At 37.3% G+C, this 26,284-nt stretch overlaps 1 protein-coding gene across 5 annotated transcripts in view; it reads right to left on the bottom strand.

The window, feature by feature from the left end:
• Window positions 1-1,348: 1,348 nt before the first annotated feature.
• The window catches only part of Spn (Spinophilin), a 294,699-nt gene continuing 269,763 nt past the window's right edge, over window positions 1,349-26,284 (bottom strand). For all 5 annotated transcript variants that reach the window (XM_067136664.2, XM_067136663.2, XM_067136660.2 and 2 more), the window contains 3 exons: window positions 18,588-18,767; window positions 13,023-13,141; window positions 1,349-2,939 (listed from right to left, as the gene is read on the bottom strand). In XM_067136664.2, the coding sequence (XP_066992765.2) occupies window positions 2,664-2,939; window positions 13,023-13,141; window positions 18,588-18,767 (575 nt within the window). In that variant the 3' untranslated portion in view covers window positions 1,349-2,663. The remainder of the gene's footprint in view (window positions 2,940-13,022; window positions 13,142-18,587; window positions 18,768-26,284) is intronic.

The following is a 26,284-nucleotide window of genomic DNA, read 5'->3' on the forward strand; positions in this document are numbered from 1 at the left end:
GAGCAGACAAACCAATCAGATTGCAGGATGCCCCCCATCACGTTAATTACACACAGGTAGATCATTCTATCGACAACTATGGCACACCAAAGACCTTGCATCTATTAGCAGATAGTTGCTCTCGCTGAGCAAGGAACTTCAGTTGCAACAAAGGTTGGACGACGCTATGGCATCCTACAAAGTATGGCAACGCAATGGATAAGGTGTTTTCGAGAAACAGGAGACGTAAGCTGACATTCTGGCTTTGGTTCGTGGCAGGTCTCGAACCGGGAACAGGACAATTACTCGATTGCTGAGGCCCATTCGAACCCATTCATAAAAGTCGTGCAGCTACGCTAGGCCATGCATTTTCCTAGTAGCTCAAGAATGGTCTTAAATCACCTAAATCACCTGTTTGTTTTTTGTTTTTTTGTGCTAGGGGCTTCACGTCGCACCGACACAGATAGGTCTTATGGCGACGATGGAATAGGAATGGCCTAGGAGGTGGAAGGAAGCGGCCGTGGCCTTAATTAAGGTACAGCCCCAGCATTTGCCTTGTGTGAAAATGGGAAACCACAGAAAACCATCTTCAGGGCTGCCGATAGTGGGATAAATCACCTGAATTAGGCAGGGTTACAACCCCAGTGAGTGGCTAAGAAACACAAGCTCATTGATGAGCTGAGGGTGTACCACCTTGCGTTTGTCAAGGACAATGTGCTATATGATTGGTTGAATCTCACATTCTCTGCTCGGCGAACAATGGACTGGTATGCATGTTTCACCCTTTCGGCAGCCGACACAATACAGCATGCAAGACCGAGCATTGGTGCTCTGGCCATTTATCTATTGCATGTGAGGGTTGGATGAGCTCTCACAGGATAGGAATGTTGCACAGAATTGAGCTGTCTCAACGCTGGGCCTGAAGTTTAATAGATGGTTCTCCGTACGCTCATCCAGGCACTCGTAAAACTTCACAGTATCAATACGATTCCCCTTATTCGTTGTTCCTTTTTCAAAAATTCATGTCTTTAGTCTTTAATCATTAACAGGGCTTCTGCTTTCAAGGCATTATACAATCCATTTTCTGTCTTCCTTTGGAAATTGTGAAAATGTATGTTTTTCTCCTATGAAGTTTCCAAATGTTCAAAACATACACATAGCCTACCTCAACGTCCCCCTTGCAAAAAGCTGATAATGAATTCCCCTATGTTAAAATATAAGCTTTAAGTACAATGGCAACCAAATGCACTCCAAGCCTACTTTCCACCTTAAGGTCACAGAGAAGACAAAGATAGATTCTATGTACTCTAGAAATTTACAGGAACACAAATACATCCGTGTTAACTAAAAAAATTATTGAACCAGGACATTAAAAAGAAACTTTTTTTATTAACGACTGTATGCAATTATATTCACAACATATAATATCACAAGGAAATATTATAGACAATGCAATTTAAACCATCTGAAGTACAAGTATGAATAGAACCATACATGTAGAAACATGACACTTTTGGCATCTGTATCTATCTTCAACTGTAACAATGATGACATGACAGAGTAAGATTTTATTGTCTATGATACTGCTGCTGGCTATCATTATAATAATGAATACTTGGGATTTGATGATTCTAACCCAATCATCATACTACAATGTTTGTTGATGAATAATTGACCTATCAAATTATCTGAGCAGCACAATACAAAATAAATGCCATGTCTGCTCTCACATTATACCGTACAAACAACATTTATGACCTTCAAAACTTGATTGCACATTTTTTCTTTCACCATTTCCTGACAGAAAACAGCACAACAACTTCTATGACGTGCAATGAGGTATAAAAAATCAAATCAAAAAAGACATACAGTGGGGAAAGTTCCATTTTACTTATTCTTAATCAGACTAATTTCACTGTGGACAGATCCATGCATTATTCTGCATAGATAAATGCAAGACAAAATTCAGTTAAGATTAATGGACTCCTTTTGTTTAAATTCATTAGCTGCCAAATATCAGTTTTAAAAAATGCCTTGTACAATGGCATATTAAAAGTTATTAGTAATGATAAATACAGTAGCTGCCTTAGAAGTACTATACTGCCATATCAAGTTTAGCTGCCTGGGTAAAACTGACGACAGTAAAATAATGCTGGTACACTTCCGCTGACCAGACATCAGCTCTAAAGTTGATTTGCATAAGACTGCATGTGCATGATTTGTCAGTGGTGACAAACCAACCATGCTTCAAGTATCATACAAGATGCAAATACAATCTTCTGAAAGAAAATGATTAGTTTAAGTGTGACTAGGGTGGGAGGAAGAAATACGAAACATAATGTAGAAGTATTTGCTCTTCCAGAAGAAATGGGTAAACAAGAGAACAGAAATTCAACATGAATAAAATAATTCATTACTATTAATGAAGAATTTCTTTACAAACTTTTTCTTGAAATATTTAAATATGAATATAAATTAATATACAAAATAACAGATGTTCTCCACTAAAACAAGAGTTTTAGTGGGGAGAAAATGTATGTAACATTAAAAGGGTAGAAATTTCATTCACTGAAATCACAATGTACAAATCTAGACCAATTCTTCACAAAGCTTTGTAGCAGTCAAACTGTTTTATTGCAGTCAGTCTCAACAGCTATTACTGCCATCTCCACCCGTTAGTGCCATTATTTCCGTCTGCTCGCTTTCTCAGCTAATTTCTCTGCTTTTCGTTGCAGGCGTTCCTTTTCTTTTCGCTCCTTCTCCTGCTGCCGTTTTTCTTTTTCTACTTGTACTTTCAACTCCTTTAACTTGCGCTTCAGCCTGTTTTTGTCCTCCCCATTGACACCAAGCTGCTTGAAATCCCGTGATTCCAACTGCAAGAGAGCTGATCCTCCAACTTGGAGTTCCAGGAACTTCGGAATGTGTTGCTCCAGATTCAGTGCTAATAACCACTGGCATACCTGCAATCAAGTATTAAAATATAATGTGTTATCTTTGAACAGTATTAACATATTTACATATAAATAAGTAGCAACGTTTACAAAAGTAAGAAAAATATGTGAAAGAAAGATAAAAATAGGCACCTTTCATCTAACTCATTGAAGTGCATATTCAGAACTATAATATTTTACTCTCTTAGGGACCTTTTTGTACAAGTGAAAAGATTTCAGCCTGAGGCATGAGTCAAGTGCTTAAATTACACGACGGGGGGAAAAAAAGAAGAAGAAGAAGAAGAAGTAAGGTTATTGGAAGTTTGGCTCCATGGCTAAATGGTTACCATGCTGGCCTTTGGCTCAAGAGGTCCTGGGTTCAATTCCTAGCTGGGCCGGAGATTTCTAACTTTCAGTAGTTAATTCCTCTGGCTCAGAGTGTCTATGCCATCTTCAGCATTAGAATTTCAGGTAGGGCCCTATCCTCACAGATGCACAGATCGCCTATACAGCGTCAACTCAAAAGGCCTATACCAGGCCTCTGCGGAGGACACACGCCATTATTATATATTAGAATTGTTGACATTTCCTTGTTTATGTTGTTCCAGTAAGTAACTCTCTGGTATTATGTGACCCCAGAAATAACTGGGATAAGCTGAAGAAAGTTAAGTACATAGGCCTTTTTTAAAATAAACTGGATAATATTAAGTAAAAAACACCATAAAGATCTTGAAATATCTTCCTTTATGTTATAGCAATAATAAAAATTCATATAATAATATTTTCTCTGTCTTTGAACAGGAAATAATCACCAACTTTGTGATGCAGTTACACTGTGAAGGCAGCAGATTTAATACAGTAGGCCATGAAGTGTGCAGTAAAGCTATTGTATTTACTTTACTGCAGTGTCCAGAAAATGTACTTTCAAGTGTACTGTTTAGAAACATCTAATTTTTGTTGTGATAGTAGCTAAAATAGATACTTCTACTTTTTCTATTCAAGAATACACTGAATTTCTTTTCAGAGATATATTTTGACTTTCCTGGCAATAATTTACATACTGCTGCTACAGTGGCTTCATACAAAACATCCATTGGAACTTCTGTCTCCTCACCAAAATATTTTAATTTTTCACTAAACAAATGAAGATATCTTATTATGCATTACTGCATTAGTAATTTACAAACAGATCATTTTAGTAATTGTAGCTTTGATATCAAAACTCAAGGCTATACTTATCATACAATAGATTTAACTTTTTTGTACTGAAAAGTAAAATAAATACAAAATATAAAATGCATAAGAGTTTAAAATATTGCAGATATCAATGGATCAAGCAGAGCTCTATCACTTGCTATACAGAATAAATTAGTGTCCAAAAAGTGTGTACTGTAATTCGTTGTAGAGAAAACCTAGGCATGACACAGTGGTTTCATCTGTCCGGATATGTTAATAAACAGAACTCATATCTGGAGCACCGACAACCCTTATGAATGAACGGAAATGCTTCTACACGATCAGAAGATCGGGGTATGGTGTGCCACAAGTTGGCAGCATGTTATTAGGCCAATTTTCTTCCACGACACCATCAACGTAGAACGTTACCATGCTGAAATTCTGGAGCCTTTTATACTATAACTTAAAATTGGAAACAAAGTAGTAATTATTTATAAAACAAAACGCAACTAACATTTTAATGCTACTATTAACATGCAGACTTTAAACCTCATTTGCTACTAGTTTCAGCATCACTGTCATCATTCATCACAGATCCACAACCACATAGAAAAGAGCCACTCATGATTACAGTTTTCACTCGTAGTTTTAAACCTTGAATTTGAACACGGAAACTTCCTTAATTTCTAATCATCACCAATAAATACTACACACCACTGGAAGTGTAATGTGTGGTCAACACAACTAAGTCTGCGGCCAAAGACCTTCATTTACTAGTTTCACTGCATACTGCAATCCATCCAATTTTAAATATCACCAAGACAAGTTTTGTTGAAAATGAAATTAGTCCTTCAAGCAGGGAATTCCTTTTTCCTACATTTTAAGGGAAAGATTGGGATGTGTCTGCTATGCAAATAAATACAGTATGTCTGTACTGCTGTGTGAATTTGTAACCGAGTCAAGGACTTGAACCTGTATGTCAGGTACTCTCCTTACCACTCTCAGGGTGATGGAATAGTAATTAATGCTATTGGTTTTACCTCCCATTAACTGGTACCGGTATTATGGTTTTCAGAGATGCCAAGGTGCTGGAAATTTTGTCCTGCTGGAGTTTTTACATACCAGTAAACTTACTGATGCGACGCTGGCACATTTCAGCACCTTCAAGTACCAATGGACTGAACCAAGGTTGAGCTCACCATCTTACATTCAGAAAGCCAGTGCTCTACGATCTTGGCCACCCAGCGCAACTCTCCTAGTGATGAAGAGGGAAACGAAAGGGCACAGTACCTCAAGAATTGTCCACCTCCGTAGCATAACGGTTAGTGTTATTAACTGCCGTCCTGAGGGGAGGGTTGATTCTCGGTTCTACCAGAAATTTAAGAATGGCAGGAGGGCTGGTATGTGGTTGAAATGGCACATGCAGCTCACCTCCATTGGGGGTGTGTCCGTAAAGAGCTGCACCACCTCAGGATGAGGACGCGAGTTTACTTTCCTTTACTTTACCTCAAGAGTTATTACTAGGATGGCTGAGATGGGGACTTATATCTTCTAACCAGCCTTCAGTTTATGGCTGATGACCTATTAGTTGAAGCTTTGCCCTATTAATTGTATCCTTTCAGTTCTCCTGTCTGGTAAATAGTAGCTGTAAATTCTTACCACAATCTGCTGGCAAAGCACCAACCAAAAGAACAAATGAAGAACGCCTCACCCAATCCACACAAACATTGCAGCACGGTCTAATATGAAGAAAGCATCGGGTACGCTCAGAAATAAACACCTGACTGGTACAATTGTGCATACATGGACTGAAAGGGTATGTGTGTAGTTACTATTGACCAAACTTGTATCAGTTCTTGTCACTTAGATTAAATCATTAGATATTTATGCCCACATCTCCTGACTGTCCATAATTGAGTGTTGACCTTATTATGTTTACAGTTTGCTGAAAAGTATTTTGTATATAGGTATCAACTGTTGTCAGCACCGTTTACATGTAGGCAGAGCAGGACAGAGCCCTCAGCTGAGTCACGCTGTATATAACAGCATATTACTGTGGTCACGTACATTTAACCAGTATACATAGAAACACATTACATGGTGGTTCATAAATATTTTGTGAAATATGATTAAATGTGAATATGTTATACATTAAAAAAATGATAATATAGTTTGTTGTGAATATGCCAAAACAGAAGGAATATTCTGTACATCTAAGACAGACTTCCTTAAATGCCTCAGTGGAAATCCCAGTTTAGTGTTGTTAGGGAGTTTAGGATATCCCAACAGCTGGTAACTGTATGGAATCTACATCATCACTGACAAGAAGGAAGAGTACACAACAAACCCAGGTTACAGAAAACAACCATATGAGAGGATGGAATAATTTGGAGGCAATCAGTTGCCGATCCCACAATATCTGCAGGGGAAGTCGGGGATTGTTTTCAAGAACACCAAGGAGCAATCTTCATGTTTCCACCGTAAAACACTGTTAAGCAGCAGCTGATTTTAAAGATAGACAATCTGAAAGAGAACCTCTGATCAGTAAAAAAATTAGATCACATTACAGTTTGCAAAGAAATAGGTAACATGGAAGAGTAAAGATTAGTTGAAGGTCATACTGAGTGATGAAAAGTTCAACCTGGCCTTGTACGACAATTTGGGTATATTTGTTGACCAATAGGCCAGAGAAACAATATACAATACCAAGTAAAAACCATTAAACAGAGGTGGTAACATCTTGGTGTGGGGTTGTTTTTCTAGACAAGGAGTTTGTCCTTTAATACGAATAGAAGGGATAATAGATTGCTTCATGCATCATGACACTGCAGAATGTCATACCACATGGAAGAACATGCCTCAAAATTGGATTTTCAACAAGACATGATTCCTCCAGCCAAGTGAGAAATTTGTTTTCAGAGAGGAAAGTCAAGTTTTAGATAGGACAAGCTAGAGCCTAGACATGAATCCAACTGAGCACCTCTGGGAGAAATTGGACTGATGTGTACATTGCAGGAATTATTCAAATAAGGATAAGTTCTTTACTGCTTTACAAGAGGAATACCCCCCCCCCCAATGGCACTACAGCCCTGGAGGACCTTGGCCTACCAAGCGACTGCTGCTCAGCCTGAAAACTTGCCGATTACAAGGTGTCGTGTGGTCAGCACGACAAATCCTCTCGGCCATTATTCTTGGCTTTTTAGACCGGGGCCACTATCTCGCCATCAGATAGCTCAATCGTAATCACGTAAGCTGAGTAAACCTCAAACCAGCCCTCAGATCCAGGTAAAACTCCCTAACCTGGCCAGAAATTGAACCTGGTGCTTCCGGGTAAGAGCTTTAATCCATACTTTTGCAGAAGCCTGTTGATTCTCAGCCACAAAGATGTGCTGTTGTTATCAGCGCTCACAGATATGCAATTAAGTACTAAATTTGCATCAGTTTTTAATTTCTTTTTATGGAAGATATATATTTTTAAGAATTGTGTCAATCTTAAATCGATCACAAATATACATGTGTTTACTGAAAGAATTTCAAATAAATGCTATCCACAAAATATGTTTGAGCACTACTGTATTTATTTATTTATTTATTTATTTATTGTATGGCACTAAACAAATTACTAAAACACAGCTTAAGGAAAGAAAAAACACAAAAAGAAGAATGTTACAAATTAATTTCTAAATTACAATAAAACCTCCGTTAACCAAACATCTCAACCGAAAATCTGTTTAACAGAAAACACATGACTAAAATTTATTTTTATAAAGAGCTCTAAAAGTAATACTATGTACTGTACTGTGTTTATGAAAAACAAGTTTTAAGTATGATGAACAGACACTGTCGGCAATAGTTGGCCAATATTGACAAACACAGGGTCGCTAGCCTACTTCAAGGGATATAGTTACTAGAAACTCTGCATTCTCTTTGCTGTTCAGTGGTGGATAAGTTATTCCATAATCAAAACAGCATTTTCCTTTATGGTGGTTGAAATAATATTGTGTATTATTTGATTATATCAACTGATGGTCTTCTACACACTAAAAAAATCAGTGCACATGTTATTGCATTTGCAATTTGTTCTGGAGGCATATGTGCCTCCAATATGCTAACAATTCAACCCCTGTTGACTTGCGAGAGCACTGCAAACATTCTCGTTATGGAATAACTTGTCCACCACTGATCGAGGAAGAATTTACTGCTCCTATTAACCTCACCCCCTGTAGCAGTCAGATAAACCTTTGTTTGTTTACAGCATCCAACCAACATTGATGTCTGTATGGTACACTCATAACTTACGTTAAATTTCAACACTTTATGGGCAAAATACAGGTTCATTTTTTAGTTCTGTGCGAGTGTCTGGGGAGCTACACAGAAAGGTGATAGCACAGCCAGGCAACTCATTTGAGGGAGATATATTGCTTCATGTCTGGCTGATGTGATCTAATGAAATAGCGATTAAGTGATAAGTCTTGTGTCTTCACTGCAATAGTTTAGTTTAACATCTGTGGTATTGATAGTGTGTTCAGTGTGTTACCTTTGAAACAGCGTAGTTTATGTATGAATACAAAAGTTATCGTATGTTTACTGAGTGATGTATACAGTACAGTAGAAGAGCGTGTATTCATTCTGTTGTGCTATGCGGAGCAGTCTTCCATTAGAGGGTGCCGCTTTTGATTCATTCACAAATTTTCTGGCATCCTCTTTCCCCATAGGAATACGGTACATAATTTAGTGAAGAGTTCTGCACCACTAGGTCCATTCTTAACAAGAAAACACGCAGGGGATGAACTGTTTTAACAGAGGAAAAGTTTGATAAAATAGGAGTTCTCTTGGAAAGAACTCCAACAAAATCCCTGTCGCGTCTTGCTATACAAGGTAATGTGCCATCATCTTCTGCCCCCAAAGCAACAAAACTGTTACAAGCCAAACCGTACAAATCCACGACTGCCTAACATTTAAGAGGACCAGACAGTTTCGCTAGAGTTTGGTATTGTAACTGGTTGCTCCAGTCTGTTCACGATGAGTATGTTGACCCAGAACTTTTATTTTTTAGTGATGAGGCATGTTTGCACTTAAATGGCTACATAAATAGTCAAAACAATCGCTACTGGAGCAGAGAAAATCCTACCAGCTGCATGTTCATCCACCTTATGATGTAAAGATAGGAGTTTGGTGAGCAATAAATGCTCGCAGAATTATAGGGCCTACATTTTTCCATGAAACAATAAATGCTTATTAATATATAGACCTCATTCTTAAGCCATTCTTTCAAGAGCTGACGGAAGAAGGGAGGTCTAATGGTTACTTCATGCAAGATGATGTGACGGCACACACTACTGATCGGTTTATGCTGATAATAAAGTTTTTGAAAATCGTGTGGTTAATTATCCAGCTAGATCTCGCAATTTAAATCCTTGCGATTATTACCTGTGGGGGATGCTGAAGGGAAAAGTGTATGTGAACAACCCTCACACAAGAGAAAACTGCACAAGTTATTTTGAACATCACACGGGCTGAGATTCATTAAGTACCTCCAAACCCGTTGATGACGTATCAGACATGTTTGACAGTTGAGGAACAACATTCTGAACATCAAATGTAATTCCAGATAGGTTTTAGACTAGTAGTTTCACTAGAAATAGTTTTCTATAAACGTGAATTGCCACAATTTAGTGGGGAGGAAAGGTGCATGTTATACTAGCTAGCCATCGAGTGTCATTGCACCAGCTGTGCCATGCTGAGTGGTGCTGAGACCAAAGATAAAAATAAATAAAAAGACCCTGTATAAGGGGCAAGTGAAAGCAGTTCTGAAGCAGGTCAAAAAGAGCGTGAGAATTCAACGACACTTCCCATTATTAAATTAAGTCGACTAAACCCATCCCTTGCCTCCTATATGGCAGTCTTGGTTCACACCTGCCTACAATCTGAGACATAAGTCAGTCTTGCTGTGGCTTAGTCAGTTGTGTTGTATGAATTTTTGTTTTCCGAACAGTATGTTGCCAAAATAATGAGTTTTAATAACGATTTCAAAGAAGTTACAGCCAGTCAGGAAAATGGAGAAATTTTGTGAACTGTAGTGGCATACTTTAACCACACCCGGGTGACTGGAGTGGGACACTGATGAAGATGATGAGTGGCATACTTAAATGTAGGGATTTCTACAGTTTTGGACTGGGTTAATACTAATAATAATAACAATAACAATAACAATAATAATAATAACAATAATAATAATGTTATTTGCTTTACGTCCCACTAACTACTTTTATGATTTTTGGAGACTCCAAGGTGCCAGAATTTAGTCCCGTAGGGGATTTTTTACGTGCCAGTAAATCTACAGACACGAGGCTGACATATTTGAGCACCTTCAAATACCACCGGCCTGAGCCAGGATCGAACCTGCCATGTTGGGGTAAGAAGGTCAGCGCCTCAATCATCTGAGCCACTCAGCCCGGTGGGACAGAGTTAAAATCAAAGATAAACTAGAGGAGTATTCTTTCACGATAGTCATTAAGAAAACTTTGAAACAATCCCAGAATGAAAAAATGAATTAACGGATTTTTTTAATGGTTCACACAACAAGAAGAGGGAGTGGCAATGTCAGGACCAATCATTCAAGAGAAAGGCAAGAATAATTTCTGAAAAATTAAGTGTTCAGGGCTAAGCATTCACTGGCAGTTCTGACTTGCTTTAGAAATGGAAAAACAAATACGTAACTCAGCAACTAAACATGTGTGGGGAGAAGTTATCAGCTGATCCAGATGCCATAGATGTGTTCAAAACAGAGTTAAAATACACAGCATCTAGAAACAGATGTGAACAAACCATCTAATGAAATGTTGGACTTTTTCTTACAGAAATAGTGAATACAGTAATTAACATTTATATTTTGTAATACCAGTACTGTACTATATCTAACCTGCTGCATGCATTATATCAATAGCACTTTATTTTAAATACACAGAATGCTTTCACGTACAGTAACTGCAACCTATAAGTTAAAAGTTAGTTTCTAAAGTGTTAAATCTGAAAATTGATATACATTTATTTTCTGAAAGTTTGCTTATCCAAAATGGGGTCAGTCCCTTTCATTTTATTTAAAAGAGGTTTTACTGTCTTTATACATTGTAGAGTCTCTGGAGTAGTATCCAAGAAATCCAGAAAATTTCCACAGCAGGAAGATAGGGGACATTTCTTGACAATAAGTTGGTTTTTTTCGCTAGCGGCTTTACGTCGCACCAACACAGATAAGTCTTATGGTGACGATGGGATAGGAAAGGCCTAGGAGTTGGAAGGAAGTGGCCGAGGCCTTAATTAAGGTACAGCCTGGTGTGAAATTGGGAAACCACTGAAAACCATCTTCAGGGCTGCTGACAGTGGGATTCGAACCCACTATTTCCTGGATACAAGCTCACAGCCGGCGCGCCTCTAACCGAACGGCCAACTCGCCCCGTGACAATAAGTTTAACGATTTGTCTGGGAAATCAGCATTTGCACGATGGACTAGGCAGTTTTCCTCATTTGTACAACAGGTTAGCTCATTTACCACGATTTGTTCTGATCCTGTTCAGCAGCAATCACGTTCTGCGACACAAATTTAGAGTATCAGATTTTAACACTAGCTCAAGAAAACCATGCAGCTATGGTGGAGAGCTGTTAATCCATTTTATCTTCCAGGCCAGATTGATGAAGTTAGCATCTGCTAGGTCCTTAGCTGTCCTGATTTGAGGATGTGTATCTTATTATATGTATATATTTTCATGTTGTGAACAAGTTGCTATTGTTGTAGGATTCACATATAACAGAAAAATTAAATGCTGAGATAACTGAGCACAATGGAGCAATAATAACAAACTATAATCTATCAGCTTCATTGTCCGTATTGATAGTTTGACCACACAAGTATGAAGGATGAGAGTTTTCCATCTAATCATTATTATACAAAGTGTTTAACAATTTAAATTACATTAAAACACAGTAAAATACGTCATACATAGCAACTTATGCCTCATAAGATGTCTTAGTATAAATTAGCATGTTTATCAGTAATGATATGGACTGAGAAGAGCATAGTGCCTGTAAAACAAGTACAGAACCTAATATTCTATTGAACGTATTTGCAGCCCAACAATGCACTTTTGTATCTACCTTGAAAAACCGTTGGACATAATGTTGACATTGCAGCATAAGATATTTGAACTTGATACAATGATATCAGTGTCTCTTAAAACTTTAAGAATTGTTTCCTGTTTTTAACATATAGTATAATATAAATTTTTTTGCAATATGTGGCATTTATGGGACTCCAGGCTTTTAACTTCATAAACTGTACCATATGTACAGGTATATATTTAGACATTAACCATTACATTATATTAGAATAGTGGCATTCTTGTTTAATCTTGGTAATGTTTTATTCTATACAGTCGCTATTGAAGCCGGTTCACCAACAGTTGACGATGACCTATTTAACAGGTACTGTGAGTTTTTTTGCTAGTTGCTTTACATCGCATCGACACAGATAGGTCTTATGGCGACGATGGGACAGGGAAGGGCTAGGAGTGGGAAGGAAGCGGCCGTGGCCTTAATTAAGGTACAGCCCCAGCATTTGCCTGGTGTGAAAATGGTAAACCACGGAAAACCATTTTCAGGGCTGCCAACAGTGGGGTTCGAACCTACTATCTCCCGAATACTGGATACTGGCCGCACTTAAGCGACTGCAGTTATTGAGCTCGGTAAGTATTGTGTTTTAATGTAATTTAAATTGTTAGACACTTTGTACAATAAAGTATTGATTAGGTGAAAACTATCATCCTTCATACTTGTCTGGCAATAATAACAAAATCAAACTGTGGACAGGAGTGAAAATAAATAATTACTAAAAAGTGCATGTGGAAAAAAGGCAAACAGGATGTTACAAGAAGAAAGAGTTACCTGCTCTTTGGACCACTCTGTGACTGGTGCACTCTGCCAGAAGTGTGACGACTTCTTCTCACCAGAGAATGAAGAGTTAAGATCCTGCGGATGTGGTGGTGTCCACACATCTCCACCATCTGTTAAGAAACAGATTACAAAACATTAACAATATTTCTTCAGATCACATTAACTATAGAAATTGACTTTAACAAGTACCGTACATAAAACATTCTTGAAGTTTTTAATTAGAGAAACTCATTGTCAGCATAATAATCAAATTTCTAAAAAGAAAATCTCAATGTGGAGAAGTTTTTCCACAGAGTTTGAATTGCGTACATTAAATATTCCTTGTAAATGAAAGCAACTTTAATTAAGTATGCCTGCTGGACCACAACAATGAAACTATCATGGTTTAAAACTCACTCTCATATTTATCCTGCAGGCAATACTACTTGTTATACTGTTATACTGAATCCAGTCTCTATAATTGAAAAGAGCATGCGAGTAATGAATGAAGTCGTATATGAAAAGATAAGAGCACACATGTACAAACAAAATGATAGGTCAGTATAAGAAAAGAAAGCAAGGAGAGAGAAACATGAAAACAAACCAACAAGGAAAATCCACCTCTTTAAATACTACAGTGTTCACAAAGATGAGCTTTCTCCTTACCCCAAGCACTATTATATCCATTTCTTCTCCACCTCCAACAAGCTTGTGAATGAAGATGTGGAGACTACTGTTGCTGCTGCTGCTGCTGCTGCTGTTGTTGTTGTTGTTATTATTCTAATCACCCAACTTTGAGGTTTGTCAGATCAATCACTTCTTAGATGCTTGTGCTCTTTTTTTCTCCCACTAGTTCTTCATTCTATCTGATCTCCTCCTCCTTGCCTCCTCTGATATCTGAATCAGTTTTCTGGGGTTCATCTTAACTTGGAACCTCTTAGTTCTGTCTTTGGCCATGGTCTAGGCTGTACCACTCTTTAACATGACTTCAGTAATCTTAAGATCTCGCAGATTGTTTTCCACTTCCTTAAACCAGTTGGGTTTAGCCTTCTTTTTGTAAAAGAAGTCAAAGATCTGTTTAGTTACTCTGTCAGGATTCGTTCGGAATACGTATCCATAGAAATCAATCCTCCTTTTCCTCATGGTATCCAACAGTCTCTTTGACTTTACGTAGAGGGTTTCATTTCTACAGAAAACTTGTTTGTTATTTTGAAATTTGGGATCCATGATCCTTCTGAAAGTTTTTCTCTCCTTGATTTCCAATTTCTTCCTGAATAGAGTGCGTCCAGCTTAATTACTCTGTTATAATGCTTTATTTTGGTGTTCTAAGAGAGGGCTTTCTTATTTGTGTGTTTTTGGTTTACTGGAAAGCTAGCTCCATTTTGGTCCTTCTCGCTTCCATTGCTTTCCCTTCAAGAATGCTCCATTCAATCCATTCCCCTCGGTACTTGAGACTCTTCACCACCTCTATTTTTTGAGCTCCTACTTTAATTCTCTTAGGAGTGTCAAGTATATTCATCATGGTCTTCGTCTTTTCGGAAGAAATCATAAGTCCCATCTTTTCCGCCTGCTCTTGTAATTTGGCAATTTGTTCATTTGCTTCCTTCCACATTTCTGCGAGCAGCACCAGGTCAGCAGGAAATGCCATACACTTAATCGTGATTCTTTTGTTTTTTGTTCCAAGCCTTATTCCCCCCTCTCGTTCTTGCATTCCATTCCTTTACAACCTTGCAGCACTCTGAGCTACGTAGTAGAGGATTGTAGCACTACTGAGCGTATACATTTCCAGCTTAAGTGGTAAGGCGTTATAAGCATAGCAGATGGCAAAGCTTTTACGCTTCAACCCTAGGATATATCAATAAAATATTCAAATAAAATGTGTGAAAGCATCCGTTTTGGATGTTGGCAAATACTCCAAGATACAAGATTCTGAAACCACTTGTTAAACTTTGTTGCTAGAGGATATTGTCCACATGGAATATGATTTGTTTGATATCAAGAAAGCAGGAATCTCAAAAAAAGAATAGAAGGGACTAAAGATGACTGTTGTGGAGAGATGCGAGTGGTAGAAGCAGCAGCAATTCTTGCCACGGTAGTGAAGACAGACAAACAAACCAATAAATACATAAGTTTATGTGTTAAAGTTGTCCCAGACTAATAATAAAAAGCTCACTTGATTTATCTTGAGGCAAAAAAATAGGACAATGAAACCCCCAAAATGCTACTGGTGCAACTGTCATATTGTTTACTGAACAAGGAGTGTATACAGATATGAAAAATAAATATCGCTTAAGTTACCTAACCTTATTCATTTTCTGAGGGATTTATGTTTCTTACACAATTTTTAACTTTTATACTGGATCTGACAGTCAGGGACAAGAAATGGTGGTGATGATTTTTGTTTTAAGGAGCACAACTTGGTAACTATGCTCTCTGAACAAATTAAGCAGAAACAAAACTGAAAATAAAACTATTTATTAAATGACAAAATCTGAAAATGAATTTAAGAAATAAAACATTTATTAAGCAGAAACAGGCACAAACTCATCAAATGGTAGTGCGAATTCCCTGAGTATAAAAGAATGGAAAAATTGGTTTAATTCCATTTTATGAGGATACTTATATCTCAAAAACTAAAGATATTACAGATGAGAAAATTGGTCTTAGAATCTCCTTTAAAAATAAAGGGACACGTATTCTTTTTTTCTTTTCAATATCAAAATAGCACTTACTTAAAAAACATGCCCCGTATAGTGGGAAGGTGGGGATGAAATGACTTCACAGAGTAATAAGATTAGTGAATATTGAATTTTCACAACCACATTGTAATCGAAATAGACTTTCAACCTGTTAGACTGCATTAGTGCCAGACTTGTACCTTAGATTCTTTCCAACAAAGCAAAGATAACCTAGGCCACCACAGCACAATTGGGAGAGGAACCGACACAAAATTGGGAGGTTGTTAGTTCAGATCCCACTGGTATCCGGTTGGCCATTTTTGTTCTGTACTTAACATCTCTTCAACACGTACTAAACATACGTAACACGGTCTAAAAGGTTGAAAGTCTATTTTGATAATAAGATTAGCATGGAATCTCAGTAATGTACCTTCTGACTGGACAAAAGCAGTGATTGCACCTATCTATAAGCAAGGAACAGGAAGGATTGCCAGTAATTACAGAGGTATTTAACTGCTCGGTATAGCAGGCAAGGTGTTCGATGGTATTTTGGAAGGGAGGGTGCAGTCTATGGTTGAGAGTAAATTGGATGAAAACCAGTGTGGTTTCAGACCACAGAGCAGCTATCAGGATCAGATTTTCAGTATATGCCAGGTAACTGAAAAATGCTACAAGAAGAATAGACAGTTATGTCTATATTCAGTAGATTTAGAGAAGTCATATGACAGAATATCAAGGGAAGAGATGTTAGCTGTACTGACAGATTACGGGATTAATCACAGATTATTAAAAGCAATCAAAGGCATTTATGCTGGCAATTGGGCTACAGTGAGAATATATTGTAGAATGAATTCCTGGTTCAAGGTACTTACAGGGGTTAGACAAGGCTGTAATCTTTCACCCATGTTGTTCATAGTTTACATGGATCATCTGCTGAAAGCTATGAAGTGGCAGGGAGGGATTAATTTAGGTGGAAATGTAGTATGAAGTTTGGCCTTTGCTGATGACTTCGTCTTAATGGCAGACTGTGCTGAAAGCCTGCAATCTAATATCTTGGAACCTGAAAATAGTTTCAGTTCGTTATGATATGGAAATTAACATTTCCAACACCAAAGTGATGTCAGTAGGAAAGAAACGTAAAGAGAACTGAAATGTTGGGAACACAAAACTTGAACAGGTAGATCATTTTAAGTATTTAGGATGTGTATTCTCGCAGAATGAGTCAAGGTGCAGTAACGCAAATGCAGCCAGTTTGCAGTATACTGTAAGAAAGAAGGCAACTCCTAGATTAAACTATCTTTACACCAGTCTGTTTTCAGACCAACTTTGCTTTATGGAAGTGCAAGCTGGGAGGATTCAGGATATTCTTATTCATAAGTTAGAAGTAAGAGACATGAAAGTAGCAAGAATGATCACTGGTACAAGCAGGTGGGAACAATGGCAGGACGGTACTCTGAATGAGGAGATAATAGTCTAAGTCAGGAATGAACTCTATGGATGAAGACCCTCCACGGTTTGTGAGGCAAACAGTGGAGGGTAGGTTACCTAGGAGAATAATGTACTTGGTCATAGAGGGTAAGAGAAGTAGAGCAAGATCAAGACGATGATGGTTAGACTCACTTTCTAATGATTTAAAGATAAGAGATATGGAACTAAAAGAGGCTACTGAGCTAGTTACAGGGGAGTGTGGAGGCATTCATGAAATTCACAGAAGCTTGCAGACTGAATGCTGAAAGGCATAAAACACTATAACGAAGATGGATGTATGTATGTATGTATGTATGTATGTATGTATGTATGTATGTATGTATGTATGTATGTAAAGAATGTGAGTGATGACCTGGTGAAAGGAAAAGTGGGATAGAAGAAAGCGAGATGGAAATACAGTATTGCTATTTACATAATTAGTAAAGTGCAGCTAGGGGCTACAAAAGGCAGTTGGTATAATGACCGTTCCTCCCAAAACCTGAGCTGCAACTAGTATTATGTTACTTTTATATCCTAATACTCCAACTTAATGCTGTACTACAGAGTAACAGATACACTGGAATGGGTGCTGAAAAGTAAACATTTGTCCCATCCCTACCGAAGATCCAGTTCCAGGTAAAACTCTCAGTAAATGGCCAAGAAAAATGTAAAGCAATTTCCTATTCAATGACGGATGCAACAGCTGGTGTTACAGGTTATTCAATTTTGAAATGCAGGGTTATATCTCTAATGAATCTTTAACGAATAATACGAAGTATTGTAAAGATACCGTTATTAACCCTACAATGCATAGTGATTCATCGACAATTTCCTAGCTTGCTGCTTAACCTGTTACCAGTACTGTAATTTTATGATACATACATTACTGTTATAGTGTTTAATGCCTTTCGGCATTCAGGGTACTCCTTCCACCCCGTCAACTTCCACAGTATCAACCACCGTTTATTTTCCGTCACATTACCACAGGCTGCAGGAGTACCTCTGGCTCAATCTCAAAGACATTACCAACCTACGGTCATATACTTGCACCTTGCAGTATGGTATGGAATTGTGGTATGACATGCTTCATACTTCCAACATCATTTTCATATTCATATGTAATTTAATTACAATCAGGTACCTGATTAATTATCTTTCAGATTGAGATTAAGGCTGAAGGTGCCCTTAATTAAAGGGTGAAACATGTCCCTATAGTTTTATTTACAGATTTAATGCTTTATTAAAACCTCTTTTTATGTATTGAACAGGTGGAATAATTAAACTTTAATATTTTATTTGACTTCATTGTACATTTCAATACGGACCAAAATATGAGAATTATAACATGTAATTGGCTATGATTCTGCACATACTTACAAAAATTTGCAGAGATTTATTTGTTTGAGTAATTTTGATATGAAAATTTCCTTACCTGTCGGAACCGATTTGCTGGGACTTGGATCAGCAGTAGGCACACCTGGAGATACGCTTCCAGATGATGAGATAGATGATGGTGAAGGAGGAGGGATGTCCCTCATTGGAGAGTTCTGTTGCTGCCAAATAACACCCGACAATGGGGTTATCAGTGACTGATTCATAGGCACCTTCTTCACTGTGAAACAGAAAAATATTCATAAGAATTTATTTTCATTACCATATGACGGTGTTAATTTATACCACACAGTTAAAAGGAATACATTCTATCTTATTCTGAAAAAACCAAACATGCAAAGATGCAAGATGTACAGTAAGATGACAACAACTTTTAGCAAAGGAGATAAGCACTCGTGGACTCTTTTTCAAAGTGACCCACACAAAACATCAGCTTTAGCATTTGCTAACAGGAAAAGTGCTATAGGAATAGCAGATACTAATATTTTAGTTATCACCAAGTGTTTACAAAGGGTTCAGTTGCATCTGTACCATACTTTAATTACATACTACATAATTTAATCTTCTCCTGAACCAATTAATAAACCAGATTTGTTTCAGGCAAAAGAGTGCTTATATGTATAATTTTTGTAAACATGTCAAAAAAAAACACACAAGTTTCATCCCATTAAATTAATGTTTTCATTTGTTTTTAAAGACTACAAGTATTACTAGTTATTATTCCCATGCTAAATTTCTGGCATGCAGCTTAGAAAAGGTTATAAACTAACATGTGTTTTTGAACTTCAGGTACACTATTAAATAAACATAACACTAGGTTTGTGTAGGTACTCCTACACACATTCTATTAAAAATATATTTATGCTTGACGATGCCAAAATATAAATACAGTAAAACTTACTCAAAGTGGAATTGCAAGGCCCCGAGTTTATTTTCCAAATTAGACAAGTTTCCGGATTGAACAAAATTATACAAAAAGATTCAAAAATTACTTAACCCTGATCCATCAGTCTAGTTCTGGTGATGCAAATCTCAGTAACACAATATCTTGATGTACAGTAGGTTTTTATTACTCTCGCATAAGCCTGCACTATAACACACTCAACATATTATGTACAGTATGTACCATACTCAATGAAAACTGGACAATTTCTGCCTTATTCCACATGTTTAATAAACAAACTACAGTGTACACATAACACATTACACACAATACTGTATTTGTCAAATTATTCCTTATTCCACACGTCTAACAAAGAAACCTGTTTCACCTTCCTTGATGTCATGTCTCTCTCAATGCAGTCTTTAGTGCTGTACAGTAGCTCAAGAAGTTGCGGGGAATTTGACTTGACAGAAAATTTCATAATGTCCCTGACACACTAAATAGCTTGTTTATGAGTGTGTATTTTTTCCTAACTTTCTCTTTCCTCATCCTCCTCCTCTTCCTGGTCTTAGTCCCTCAGATTATCATCATCCTCATTCAGTATACAGCAGATCTTCAGAAGCTGTACAGCAGACTGGAAACTGTAGTGAGTAGCAAGCTGGTCATCGCTGCGAATGCATTCGTCTACATTACATGCAAAATTATGTTGTTGGCTAAGCATAGATATCAGTGCAGCATTTTCACTCACTTCCTCAAGTGTGATAATGTCATCATTTTCTGCAAATCTGGCTTTTGCAAAACACTTTACGACTGTTTGAGGTTTGATCTGCTTCATAGCCAAATTGATCCAGTTGACAGCATCCAATATGGAAACTGAGCGTGCAAGGAAGTAGGTGTTGTCAGCTGTATCAACATTCTTGATCAGTGACTGCATCAATTAACACATGTAGTGAGATTTAAAGGTTTAAATCACTCCTTGGTCCATAGGTTGAACAACGCTGGTTGTGTTAGATGGAAACCAGGCTAGCTTGACACTGGAAAGCAACACATGTGAGTGACAAGTGACATTGTCGAGAAAAATAATAACTTTGTGATTTTCCTTCTTCATCCTACAGTTAAATTCGTTCAGCCATTCTTCCATTAAAGCACTGGTCATCCAGGCAGAAACAGGTTCCAAGAAGGACATTCCAGAAATAATTAATGAACAAGGGTAGTGTGTATGTGAGGATCTTCAAAAGGCAGAAGTATTCAGTCAGCAGTAGGTAAAGATTGTTGGTTACAAGGATAATGTCCAGATAGAGGAGGAGACTAAGGCTAAAGAAGTATTAAAATTTACATATGATAACAATGACATCTACAATAAGATACAAAAGTTGAAAACTAGAAAAGCAACTGGAATTGATAAGATTTCTGGGGATATACTAAAGACAATGGATTGGGATATAGTACCATATCTGAAGTACTTATTTGATTATTGTTTGGTCAGAGGAGCTATACCAGATGAATGGAGAGTTGCTATAGTAGCCCCTGTGTATAAAGGTAAGGGTGATAGACATAAAGCTGAAAATTACAGGCCAGTAAGTTTGATATGCATTGTATGTAAGCTTTGGGAAGGCATTCTTTCCGATTACATTAGACATATTTGTGAAATTAATAACTAGTTCGATAGAAGGCAGTTCGGTTTTAGGAAAGGTTATTCCACTGAAGCTCAACTTGTAGAATTCCAGCAAGATATAGCAGATCTTGAATTCATGAGGTCAAATGGACTGTATCGCGACTGACCTGTCTAAAGCATTTGATAGGGTGGATCATGGGAGACTACTGGCAAAAATGAGTACAATTGGACTAGACAAAAGAGTGACTGAATGGGTTGCTATATTTCTAGAAAATAGATCTCAGAGAATTAGAGTAGGTGAAGCTTTATCTGACCCTGTAATAATTAAGAGGGGAATTCCCCAAGGCAGTATTATCGGACCTTCATGTTTTCTTATATATATAAATGATATGAGTAAAGGAGTGGGATCAGAGGCAAGGCTTTTTGCGGATGATGTTATTCTCTATAGAGTAATAAGTTACAAGATTGTGAGCAACTGCAATGTGACCTCGAAAATGTTGTGAGATGGACAGCAGGCAATTGATAGTTGCAGTAGATTGTGGAGGGGATTGTCTAGGAGAAGTAAGGGGAGGAGTTGAATTTGTTTGCGTCAATAAGCCATTAACTTTTGTCGGATTAAAATGTTTATAGAATTTATTTATATCTGATTTAAGCATTTGTATTAGTTCCGGTAATTGTACTAAGATGGGGTTCTTTATTTCAATTTCGTCATTTAGGTTTTTATTTTTGTTGTATTGGTGATCTAAATGAATGTATATGTTTTCCAATGCACCGCCTACCTTAACTTCCCCTTCCCACTCCCCGCCAAAACGTAAACTCATCCACACTCACTCATATAATACAAGAAGTGCAAACAGAACAACAAGTAGTTCTCAAGAGGCTAGGAGTAACACCGAACAATTACGCAGCAGAAAGAAAAGAAAGTGACAATTCTTCCAATAAGAAGTTATACAGAATTATAATCAAAACCATAAATGGCAATTAATGTGTCACCGCTGCACATCAGGCGACAGGTAGCTGACCTGAGTTTCCTCCACGAGATCTTAAATGGACATTACCGCTCGGAACATCTTGTTTCTCTCTTCTCTCTCCGCGTTCCTTCCCGCTCCACCGGAACCAAAGACCTTCTCCACATTCCCCACACTCAGCACTCAATACTTCAACGATCTTTCCTAATCCGCCTCCCAACACTCTTTAACAATATTAATAGGAGACAAGAGCTTGATATAGCATCAAATAAAAGTGTATTCGAGAGGTGTGTAAATAGTATCTTAAAGATAAGTTGATGTGAAGGGATTATACCGCCATCTTGACCCACGACGACTTGGCTATGAACATGGACATTCTCATGGTTTTCGATTTGGACAGTTATTAGTAGGATGTGTACCTGATCTTGTTATATTTTGTTATGTTTGTTATATTTTATTATGAAAGTTTACGTTTGTTAAATAGTCTGTTGACAGTGCAAGTGAAATTTGCTCAGTGTAGCTGTATCTTGTGCTTCGTGAATAAATAAATAAATAAATAAATAAATAAATAAATAAATAAATAAATAAATAAATAAATAAATAAATAAACATATAATTTTTTTATCTTTCATTACAGATATACCAACAAGTCATTATGGAACGTACGAGAACATTTTAAATCCAATATCACATTAGACAGTGTCTCATCAACAAGTTTGTTCACGAACAATATTATCCTATTGACAATATAAAATTAATGCCAATACATTTGTATAAACGTTACTCCAGCAACGAGAACAAGTCAAATGTCCATAACATAGACAATTATCAACTGCAGAAAATTGTCAATATAGTTTACTAAGTTTTAACGACAATCATACAAGTTAAGCAACATGAATCAATACAATTAGCCAGATCTCAAAAGTTTTTTATTTTTTATTTATTTTTTATTTTATTTTTTAAACAATTTAAAAGATGCACACCAGATGAGTTTCGTCAATAAAATGTTAGACTTAGATAGATTTTAGACAAAAAGTTTTAACTTAAAGACATAATTTTATTGTTGTGTGACTTTTAAAATGTTATAAGATTTGTCAATTAGTTTTATAGGAATAATCTTGATCCAAAAGAATTGTTTCATGATCTTATACAACCTTAAGTGAATGATAGTTGGCTGATGATGCTCACGAAAAAGGAGCGAAACATGTACCATATAAACATCTTAATAAATATGTAAGTTTGTACTATGTTTTTATTGTATTGAATAGGTGGTAATTAACAAAATTATAAGAATTTGTATCACAAGTAGATCTTCAATACGGACAAAGAAGATGACAACCTGCATTAAGTGGTATGTTCCGAGCTGTCAGCGGAGAGATGGCGTGGAATGACACAGGTAGACGAATAAGTATGAGTGGCGTTTATAAAAGTAGGAAAGATCACAATATGAAGATAAAATTGGAATTCAAGAGGACAAACTGGGGCAAATATTCATTTATAGGAAGGGGAGTTAGGGATTGGAATAACTTACCAAGGGAGATGTTCAATAAATTTCCAATTTCTTTGAAATCATTTAGGAAAAGGCTAGGAAAACAACAGATAGGGAATCTGCCACCTGGGTGACTGCCCTAAACGCAGATCAGTATTGATTGATCAGTACTGATTGATCACTCCTCCAAGTTACCAGAAGCTTGCGCAAGTCTAAGTTTTAAAAACACCTTGGTTTTGCTGATTTCCCAATTACCAGGGACTTTTCCATTTCCCCCTCCATGTTACCACACAATAGCACTGTAAGTCTTCTTTCGACATTTTACCCCCACCACACTTTTTCCCCATGAAGTGCAAGTGACTTTGAAGGCCAGGCTCGAAAAAAACAATCCTGTTCCGTCGGCGTTGAAAATGTCTTTAGGTTCATAGCCAGAAATTAAATTTTGCAGCTTCGATTTTCACTCGGCTACTACATTTCCATCCACGTCTTTGGACTCGCCAGACTTCATTCCATACGATATTGTGTCTTGTTTTGAAACTCTCCAGCCACCCAGTTGATGTTTTAAAGGCGATGTTGCCAAGTGATTTAGCAATGGTGAGAGCCTCATTCTGAAGCATAGGTCCACTAACCGGAAGGTTTCTTTGAACAGGCACTGACGAACCATTCCCACACTACATCATTGATTCCTTCATTGCCTGTTATCTTAGATTTCCTCTTCATTTGTCCATTCCCCACCCAGTTGATGCTTTAAAGGCTATGTTGCCAAGTGATTTAACAATAGCGAGAGCCTCATTTTGTAGCATAGGCACTGACGAACCATTCCCAAACTAAATCATTGATTCCTTCATTCTCTGTTACCTTAGATTTCCTCTTCATTTGCCCATTCCCTTCCATCCACTGCTTAGTAATGTAGTCCTTATGTTTTAAAGTTTCATAAACTTGAGTTTTAGCACATCTTAAAGGCGGCATAATTTCACGCACAGACAACTTTTCCTTTTCACTTGCTTCAGTAACTTTCACTCTCTCGTTCAATGTCAGTGACGTATTTCTCAGCCATCGTGCTGTCTTCAGAACCGACACAAATTTACTGACAGGACACAAAGTAAGGGAACTGTTTACCTTAGAATTGGGCTCAAGTTGTGCCGGCCCTGTGGTGGTAGGAGTAGCATGCCTGCCTCTTACCTGGAGGCTCCAGGTTCGATTCCCAGGCAGGTCAAGAAGTTTTACCTGGATCTGGGGGCTGGTTTGAGGTCAAGGTCCACTCAGCCTACGCAATTACAATTGAGCTTTTTACCATTTTTCTCTTCACAATTGTTTTTTACGTCAACTGTTCTAAAGAATCTACAAGATCCTGGTTACATACTTCAATTATATTAAATTATATTAAACTGTATTATACACATTTTTGCAACCGAAACAATTACAGGCTGGATCATTAAGCTATTCACCGAGTTTTGTCAGCATTTGAAAGCACAGTGCCGGACATTGAGTACGTTGAGCTGATCTTCAGGAGCTAGCATTTTGCTTCAGTCAAGCGACTCATCTTTGACTTCTACAGAATTTTTGGGCTTCAGATTTATTAAATTGTGCTGTGACTTCGCGCCTCATAGTATATGCAGACTGGCTCACTTAACTGTTCACCTCTCCTCGTAAACATTTTGAGACACAGTGCCGAACTTTGCGTGTGTTGCGCTACTCTTCAGAAGATTGCGCCTTACTTCATGTAAGTGACTGACCTTCTACTTCTTCTAGATTTTACGATTTAAAATCACGCAGTGCTAATCCCCATTATCTTATATTGCTTTTTCAACTGTTTTTGTGATAGACTCATCCGATCAAAATTAAATGGATGGCATTTCCGGCGTTTGCTCTATTAACCAGCGTTTCGTCTTAGGTCTGACACTAGACTCTTCAGAGTGGGATGTGTCAGACCCTACCCACTGACGCTGGGGTGTATGCAGGTGAACTTATCAGAAGCTTATTTATGAAGCACAGTCTGATAACTGCATGCGGGAGATAAAACACCACAATGGAATTAATGCCCTCCTAGCAATTCCAAATGGAAATTCTAAGTTCCCATGAAGGAAATTAAATTCTTTTCCACCAATAGAGCATATAAAAAATCAGATCAAAATTAAATGGATGGCATTTCCGGCGTTTGCTCTATTAGAAGCTTATTTATGAAGCACAGTCTGATAACTGCATACAGGAGATAAAACTCCACAATGGAATTAATGCCCGCCTAGCAATTCCAAATGGAAATTCTAAGTTCCCATGAAGGGAATTAGATTCTTTTCCACCAATAGAGCATATCAAAAATCAGATCAAAATTAAATGGAGGGTCTGACACATCCCACTCTGAAGAGTCTAGTGTCAGACCTAAGACGAAACACTGGTTAATAGAGCAAATGCCGGAAATGCCATCCATTTAATTTTGATCTGATTTTTGATATGCTCTATTGGTGGAAAAGAATCTAATTCCCATCATGGGAACTTAGAATTTCCACATAGACTCATCCATTAATTTCTTGTTTTCCTATGCATTGTTTTTGTACGTTTATTTGGCTGATGATGACCCAGATTGGGATCAAAACCGGTACCGCTTCCGTTTATAATTAAATAAGAATGTAACACTACATTTCTTATTTACTTGTATAGAATAGGTTGAACTACATTATTTGTTATTTCAATTTAATTGTGATACAGTTCAATACGGAACATCATGAAATATTTTTATCTAATTTCAGTTTCTCACTCGCAGTAAAAGATCGCAAACACTTTG

Source organism: Anabrus simplex, chromosome 1 (genome assembly GCF_040414725.1).
Source record: "Anabrus simplex isolate iqAnaSimp1 chromosome 1, ASM4041472v1, whole genome shotgun sequence".
In the NCBI taxonomy this organism is placed as follows: domain Eukaryota; kingdom Metazoa; phylum Arthropoda; class Insecta; order Orthoptera; family Tettigoniidae; genus Anabrus; species Anabrus simplex.